This window comes from Aplosporella prunicola (assembly GCF_010093885.1).
Source record: "Aplosporella prunicola CBS 121167 unplaced genomic scaffold K452scaffold_40, whole genome shotgun sequence".
In the NCBI taxonomy this organism is placed as follows: Eukaryota; Fungi; Ascomycota; class Dothideomycetes; order Botryosphaeriales; family Aplosporellaceae; genus Aplosporella; species Aplosporella prunicola.
Window position 1 is genome coordinate 52,287 of NW_022983568.1, and position 7,758 is coordinate 60,044.

Here is a 7,758-nt window from a genome sequence, read left to right on the forward strand (position 1 = left end):
ATCAAGATTCCCTGCAGCTCTAGCTACCTTATAAATCATCCCGAGGAACCATCCTCGAGTGCTTGAGCGGCAAAAGTCCAGAGCCGCTCAGCACTCAAAAGCAAACCTAACACCCATTACAAGGAAGTGTAAACAGCCGACAGCACCAGTCTGCATCGACATCGAATAACAACTTTAGCTTCACCAAGTCCCGAGACCAAGCTGACAGCAAACACCATATCAACGTACCAAACCAGCCGGATGCAACATTCAAAGGATGACCGGCCTACTGAGTGTGGATGTATGGAAGAATGCAACACTTTCAGCATCCATTAGATAGATGCCCATTCGACTCGCCGCGAGAAACAAAATCTCTCTTGCCAACAAATAACCCACGCTTAAATACCGCCACGGGCGATGTCCTAGCGAAGAAGCCATGCATGACAAGCCGCGTCGGGAGGCCAGTCAGCTAGCTGTATACTAGCCAAGCACGCATCAGCCAGACAGCAGTGCATCCGACCCCTCTCAGATATAGCTGAGTCGTACCCCTGCCGCCTCAAACGACAAGCACGTACATGTCTATTCACAGCATGGCCCAGCACAGCCGATCGCCTCTGGCAATGATTTTGGGTAAGAAACCGAGACATTCCATCGCTACCGCTACCATCACCCCACTCATCCCCACTCACCCACCCCAGTTCTCCTGCATTCCGTATCCATGCAGCTGCCCGACCGGGTGACGCGTACGTACGTGCCCTACATACAGGCAAACAAAGGCAGGCAAATGTGCAGACGGGGCGACGGGCAGAGTGGTGTATTTAGGCGCACGGCGTGGGAACGTTGTACGGAGTGGGGGCGCGAATTCAGGTATGGGTATGGGTATGTGCGGATGTGTGTTTCTGTGTCTATACGCACGTATGCGCGGCGACTGGCGTGCGGATAGGGGCGTGCGTGTAGCAGACGGACGGACAGGCATGTGGGTAGATACTTACACGTGTAGGTACCTACATAGATGAGCCTGATTGGGTAGGGTTGAAATAATGAGGGACGGGGTAGATGGATAAGGCTGAGGACAGACGGGCGGGATTCGTGGTGTTTGCCTTATGCTCTATTTGTCAAACAGAAGGCATCCAGGCATCATCTTCGCATAGCAAGTCAGCACCGCGGCTTACGAGAGCGAGCAATGGAGCGTTCTCGCCTCGCCTCGCCAGCTCGATTCGACGTTCTTCGGTACGATAAGTGGGCGGAGGGCGGTGCGACGTGCCACTGCGACGCATGGCGGGCGGGCACCTCGAGCAAAAAGCACTGTTGCGACTGAACAGGGAAACGCCACTGCATAGCCACGGTGCATGGTGGCCGTTGAAGAAGGCGTAGTAGGCAGTAGGTAAAGTCGTTAATTTTCAGAGGCCGTCTAATACATAGGCATGTTGTATCTTGTACGTTGTCGTGGTCGTCGTGTGGTTTGATGGTGCGGTGAGCCGGACGAGCGAGGGCACGTCAACGCTGCTGTGCTGCGAGGCTCAGCCAACAAGCCATGCCCGCCCGCTCGCCCTGCTCGACAGCCAACCAGCCATCCATGTGTGTTGTTGGCGGGCAGAAGAAAAGCGAACGGTAAAGCATTCCTCCAACTCCTGGTATCACAAATTTCCCCTTCATCGTCTCTCAAGTTTCACACTGATCCATCTTATGCGCCCCCCTCCCTCTTCGCGTACTCATCCTGAATGCGGCGCTCATAGGCTCTCGCAGCTTCGTCGTTTTCGTCAATCTCCTCGACGTGGCCAGGGGTGTGGTGCTGCTGCGCGGCGTTGTTGCGGCTGGCCGCGATGGCAGCGCGGGGAGCGCCGCCCCGGCCGTCGCCCAGCATCTCGCGACCGTGGGAGTCGTAGTAGCGCATCTCCTGAATGGTGGGCTGACCCATGTTTTGGGTTGTGGTGCGCGTAGCGGTGCCGGAAGGCGTGCTGTGGGATTCGGTGGCGTAGGAGCGGCCAGTGACGCCGCGGCCGTTGAAGGATGAGGAACTGGAGCTTGAGAAGGAGTAGGACGAGCTGAAGGAGTAGGACATGGTTATTGTTGTTGCGCGGTGGACGTGTGATTAACTAGAGCAGGTAGTAAGGTAGTAGATAGGTAGTAGGTTGGCGAGGGATGATGGGATGGTGGACGGAGGGGCCATCTTCCATCTTAAAGCTCGGCTGTGGCTGACGTCACGGGAAACAAAGCCCACCCTTGGCCCTGCCAAGGCCAAGTGGCAGCGGGCGACTGATCCTCCTGCACGCAGGTCCCCGTCGTACAAAATAAGCTTGTACATTGTAACTTTTTTCTTCTGCCCGTACCCTACTCGAGTAGCGAATCGATTGTGGGATGAGGCTCCCCGTGCTCCCCTCGCGCCTCGTATCCACCGCGACAAACATGGAACGCCTCGCGCTGGCGCCCGGTGGGACCAATCCTGGCGATCTGGCAATCTGCGGGCGCCAGCCCCAAAACCGTCGAGTCTCCGTCCACCAGTACCCTTCGCTAAGTGCTGCCTTCTACCCCAACTTCAATCCTCCCACATATGCTTGAACAAGCTCCTGCGAGCCCTCACATTTACTCTTCCCTGTCGTCGTCGCAACCGTCGCCATGCCGTCCGCGAAGCGCACCTCGCTCGTCACCTTTGCCGTCATAGCCGTCTTCCTGCTCTTGCTCCACATGCTGGGCGGCACCCAGCCTATCACGCCCATTCCCCTGCCCGACGACGAGGGCCAACCGTCCGGGTCACCCGCATTCGGCGGCAGCAACACTACATTCCGGGCTCTTACGCCCGAGGAAGATCCATTCCGGCCCGGCGTGCCCAAGCCGTCGGGAGAGTACTCGCGCGTGCTGGTCGTGCCGCGCATGGCCAAGGAGGACGTCTCGTGGATCGAGAAGGAACTGCCAGAGCTGGAGACGGCCATCTACGTAATGGATGACCCGTCGGCACCGCTGCACCCGCCCGCCAACAAGGGCCGCGAGTCCATGGCCTACCTGACGTACATCATCGACCACTACGACTCGTTGCCGGACGTGGTGCTGTTCTTCCACGCGCACCGGATCGGCTGGCACAATCTGCTGATCATGGGACAAGATACGGCCGAAATGCTGAAGAGACTGCGCAGCGAACGTGTATGGCGCGTAGGCTATTTCCCCGCGCGGTGCGACCACAAGCCCGGCTGCCCGGACTGGCTGCACCTGGACCGGCCCGAAGTCGACTTCGACGAACATTTGCGCATGGAGGAGAAACACTACACACCGGAGATCTGGCGGCAGCTGCACCCGCCTGGCCTGGGCGGCATGGGCGAGGCGCACCGCGTGCCGGGCGTGCTGTCGGCGCCGTGCTGCGCGCAGTTCGGCGTCTCGAGCGAGCGCATCCGCGCCAATCCCAAGGAGCTGTACGAGCACTACCGCAACTGGCTCATCGAAACCGACCTCGACGATCAGTACGCCGGCCGCGTCATGGAGTACACCTGGCACTACATCTTCACGCGCGCGTACCAGTTCTGCCCCTCAGAGCACACGTGCTACTGCGACGGTTACGGCATCTGCTTCGGCTCCGCGAAGGCCTTCGATGTCTACAAGCACAAGGAGGAGCGCAAGTGGGACATCTGGGACCGTCTGGGCAATGCCGAAAAGCTGCAGATCTCACCAGAGGAGTTGAATGCCCTGCGCGAGGAGCTGAAGCACCTCGATACCCAGATGTCGGTGCTGCGTGACGACGCTATTGCCCGTGGAGAAAGCGAAGATGCTCGCCGAGCCGAGCGCGAGCGCATCCCGCTGCACTGAGCTACCGCGGTGCCGTTTCTTGGGGTCTTCTCCAACACCATTCCGAACAAATTTTTGCTGTCGCTCTTGCTGCGCATCGACTCGCGCTTTTTCTTGCACATCATATCTTGCTCTTCTTTTTCTTTCTTTCTTTCTTTCTTTGCTGATACACTGCTTCTACTACTGGTTCTGGTCTGTTCTAGAGGGTCTGGTCCGGTACGGTCTGATTTGCTTCCACCTGGGCTGGGGGATTTCATGGCGGCGTTTTATTGTCTCGTTTGATTCCAATGCCTGATTCATGGGCAAATGCGGGAGGAAAGGGGAAAATGGACATGTGAAGGGGTGTTTTTCTAATCCGGTGTCCACAACACTTCCAGGGTCTCGTGGGTCGGATGAGGGTGGGTTTGGCGGGAGCCCGAGGTGGTCCTGGCCTGGTCGGTTGGTCCAGGCGGTCGGTTGCTCACCGCGCGTCTTATGTGGGAGAATGATGCGAGCACGTACGCGTTACGTACGTGTGCGCGGAGAGAGTGGGGATAGAGGGACGGAAGAGGTCACGCCCGGAACGATCTTGCCTTGCAGGCCTGTCTATGCTATGCTATGTGCCCTATGGAGGCTTTAGGTACCATCTGGTTATTTTTGCTGCTGCTGCTATTGCGGAGCGATGGGAGAACAGGAAACTAGATAAAGTAAAATGTAATCGTGCTGCGGTCTTGCTTGGTTTGTGTGTCCATTTAATTGGTTGGCTGGCCGAGTGATTGGTTTGGCTGTGAGAGTGTCGCGGGCGTGTGTTGTGTTGTGTTGTCCGAGGGAGAGACCTTTACACAAGAACTAGAGATCGTCCGTATTGAAGCGGGTAGTTCAATGCGGGCATGGAGGCGAGGTTATGGGCGGTGCAGGCGGTGACAGGAGTGCTTATCGAGTGTAGCGGCTAGGTAGTGATTGGGGGGCGTGCTCTTTATTTGTAGTTCTTGCCGCAAGCGCCCCTGCGGGAAGCCTGGCAGGCGGATGACAACGTTGTCCCACCAGACCACGCGACGCGACGGCTTAGACGCCTATTGGCTGAGGATTCAAGGAGCGGCGTTGGCAAAGCTTACTCCTCACGTGGGCGTGGGCGTGGGCGAAGGCAAAGCTGCTTGATTTCAAGGAACGAGCCGTGTATGTTGGCAATGATGGATTTAGAGGGATGCGAGATGAGCCAATTACAAAGCCGAAAAACGCGTTCTTTCTGGCCGTTTGCGTTTACTCCCGTCTTTTTCTCCTGCGGCTCCAAAGATCTGAATGAAAGGGGTACATGTACATCGGAATGGGTGACCGAGATCCTGGAGACTGAGACAACAGGCGCAGAGACGTCTAGCTTCCGGGTAACTAACGGAGCGGATGAGACCCACAAAGGGCTCCCCCGCAAAGAGAGGTGCGGCTGTGCTGGGGGGGCGGCTTGGCCCGGAAGCCCGTGCGGCGAGAGGGGGGCGAGCACCATGAAGGCCGGGAAGGCGCAAGGCTGGGCCCCCAACAAGTGGCACTGGCTGCTATCGGCAAGGAGGACGGGAGGGTAGATATCTCTTGCGAAAGTGGCCTCTGCCATGGCGACATGCAGTTCATAAGCCACTTGGCTGCCTGGCCAGCTCAGCTTTGAGTCACATGCTTGGCTGAGATAAGGCCAGGCCGCGAACGTCATCATACGATAGGCCTGCTTGTTCAGGAGGAGCTTCAGGAGCAGGCGGCAGGCGCAACTGCTGGTCTCTGCCCGTTCCTGCCCGTGACCGGCTGCTTGCATCAGCCACTCTGATTCGCTGGTTCCTTCCACAACCTTCCACCCGTGTGTAGGCACTGTAAGCTGCCCGCCACTCCGCCCTACTTAAAGCCCTCCCACTCCCGACACCGCCCATCCTCCTTCAACTCTCCACGCCACCGTCTTCACGACAGTCTTCTGCACACACCCACTCACACTCTCGCACATAACCAGAACTTCACTCAGTCAACTTATTACACGCATCTCTCAACATGCAGATCTTCGTCAAGACCCGTAAGTTCCTCCGCCCTCGCCACCCGCTCCCCGCCGCCTCTCACTGACGCGTCGCTCAACAGTCACCGGCAAGACCATCACTCTTGAGGTTGAGTCCTCCGACACCATCGACAATGTCAAGAGCAAGATCCAGGACAAGGAGGGCATTCCCCCCGACCAACAGCGCTTGATTTTCGCCGGCAAGCAGCTTGAAGACGGTCGCACCCTGTCCGACTACAACATTCAGAAGGAGAGCACTCTGCACCTCGTCCTCCGCCTGCGCGGTGGTATGCAGATCTTCGTCAAGACTCGTAAGTGTTGCCCGCCTGCCGTGTCGCTCGTCGCACCTCACTGACCCACATCGCAGTCACTGGCAAGACCATCACGCTCGAGGTTGAGTCTTCTGACACCATCGACAACGTCAAGTCCAAGATTCAGGACAAGGAGGGTATCCCGCCCGACCAACAGCGCTTGATCTTCGCGGGCAAGCAGCTCGAAGATGGCCGCACCTTGTCCGACTACAACATTCAGAAGGAGTCCACGCTTCACCTTGTCCTTCGTCTCCGCGGTGGTATGCAGATCTTCGTCAAGACCCTGACCGGTAAGACGATCACGCTCGAGGTGGAGTCTTCGGATACGATCGACAACGTCAAGTCGAAGATTCAGGACAAGGAAGGCATCCCGCCCGACCAGCAGCGTCTCATCTTTGCTGGTAAGCAGCTGGAGGACGGCCGCACTCTCTCGGACTACAACATCCAGAAGGAATCGACCCTTCACTTGGTTCTCCGTCTTCGTGGCGGTATGCAGATCTTCGTCAAGACACTCACGGGCAAGACGATCACGTTGGAAGTCGAGTCGTCGGACACGATCGATAATGTGAAGTCGAAGATCCAGGACAAGGAGGGTATTCCTCCTGACCAACAGCGTCTCATCTTCGCGGGCAAGCAGTTGGAGGACGGTCGCACGCTCAGCGACTACAACATCCAGAAGGAGTCGACGCTCCACCTGGTGCTGCGTCTGCGTGGCGGCCAGTAGAGAGTGGCAGTAGTGGAGGGCATGAGCTTTACATTCGATTCGATGTTTGGCGTTTCAGGGCATCAGCACCGGTGGGAATAGCCTCGGTGTTTTTTCAGCTTCTTTAATGACATGAGAGCCTACGGGCCGAGACTGCGATTGCCGCAGTCTCATTTGAGAGATTCTCACATATTGGTTCCTTACTGGTCTCGGGTGATTGGCAATGTTCTAGAGTGAACGAAGTATCGATTGATTGACTGCTTGACTGGATTGGGGTTGTCGGGGGCTGTTGGAAAGCATACGTACGCGCCACGACTGAGACACACCGACTCCCGCTGTTGCTGGCAACGACCCCACGTCGCTTCCATCCATGGGACGGGCACGGGACAGCGGCTGCGACGGCGACGGCGACGGCGACTGTGCCGCGCTGCGTGGCGACGCAAGCAAGAGCACACGGACGGTAGAAGCGAGCACGGCATGGATGGAGGCGTACCTACGTTGTCGTCGACGTCGTCATTACCCGTGTCGGGGGCCGTGTTTGCCCTGAGTCGTGCGTGAGTCGTGACGGCAACGATTTAATGCCCGACTGATGAGGTCCCGAGGTGATTGGTGATTGCTGCGGGCGGGACCCACTTGGGTGCTCCGCTCCGCCCCGCCCCGCCCACGCTACGGGCGGACAGTGGGTGCCTAGGTACAACAGAGTAGGCGGACTCGGCTCTGCTGTGGCGCAGTGGGTGGAGGGGAGTGGCGCAGGAATGGGAGCGGGACTGGAGGAGGAGGTGGTGGTGGATGCATGCGTGCGTGCGTGCTGTGCTAGGTAGTTGCTAGTTGCCAGTTATTTTGTCGTGTCTTGTTTTGTCTTATTCCAGACTTCAGACTTCGTCCTCAAACCTTAACCCTATGTAGGTCCCCCCGCCAACAACCCAAACCCAAACCCAAACCCAAACCCAAAACACCACCCCCTTCCCTCCCCCTCCCACACCCCACCC

The 7,758-nt window shown here is 57.8% G+C and overlaps 4 protein-coding genes across 4 annotated transcripts in view; 2 read left to right on the plus strand and 2 right to left on the minus strand.

The window, feature by feature from the left end:
- Nucleotides 1-1,663: 1,663 nt before the first annotated feature.
- On the minus strand, nucleotides 1,664-2,041 carry K452DRAFT_312931 (uncharacterized protein; the record flags this gene model as incomplete). Its single annotated transcript, XM_033543602.1, has 1 exon — nucleotides 1,664-2,041. One exon carries the CDS (start codon nucleotides 2,039-2,041, stop codon nucleotides 1,664-1,666), a length of 378 nt encoding a protein of 125 aa, XP_033392445.1.
- Nucleotides 2,042-2,790: 749 nt separating this feature from the next.
- On the plus strand, nucleotides 2,791-3,756 carry K452DRAFT_205299 (uncharacterized protein; the record flags this gene model as incomplete). The annotated part of the gene is made up of 1 exon (XM_033536095.1): nucleotides 2,791-3,756. A coding segment is annotated over one exon (966 nt), but the record flags the coding sequence as incomplete, so codon positions are not given.
- A 1,947-nt stretch (nucleotides 3,757-5,703) lies between these two features.
- Nucleotides 5,704-6,901, plus strand: K452DRAFT_292161 (uncharacterized protein). The gene is made up of 3 exons (XM_033541314.1): nucleotides 5,704-5,776; nucleotides 5,839-6,066; nucleotides 6,123-6,901. Exons 1-3 carry the CDS (start codon nucleotides 5,755-5,757, stop codon nucleotides 6,788-6,790), a joined length of 918 nt encoding a protein of 305 aa, XP_033392447.1. The 5' UTR covers nucleotides 5,704-5,754; the 3' UTR covers nucleotides 6,791-6,901.
- A 740-nt stretch (nucleotides 6,902-7,641) lies between these two features.
- Nucleotides 7,642-7,758, minus strand: part of K452DRAFT_312934 (uncharacterized protein) — a gene marked incomplete at both ends in the record, with an annotated part of 2,729 nt that continues 2,612 nt past the window's right edge. Inside the window, one exon of the mRNA XM_033543603.1 lies at nucleotides 7,642-7,660. Coding sequence (XP_033392448.1) covers nucleotides 7,642-7,660 — 19 coding nt within the window. The remainder of the gene's footprint in view (nucleotides 7,661-7,758) is intronic.

What these genes read in the sequence shown, in the direction of transcription:
- K452DRAFT_292161 (XM_033541314.1), top strand. Translation starts at nt 5,755, where the DNA reads ATGCAGATCTTCGTCAAGACCC. An exon ending in GCAGATCTTCGTCAAGACCC is followed by an intron (nt 5,777 to 5,838) that starts GTAAGTTCCTCC and finishes GTCGCTCAACAG; the next exon opens with TCACCGGCAAGACCATCACT. An exon ending in GCAGATCTTCGTCAAGACTC is followed by an intron (nt 6,067 to 6,122) that starts GTAAGTGTTGCC and finishes CCCACATCGCAG; the next exon opens with TCACTGGCAAGACCATCACG.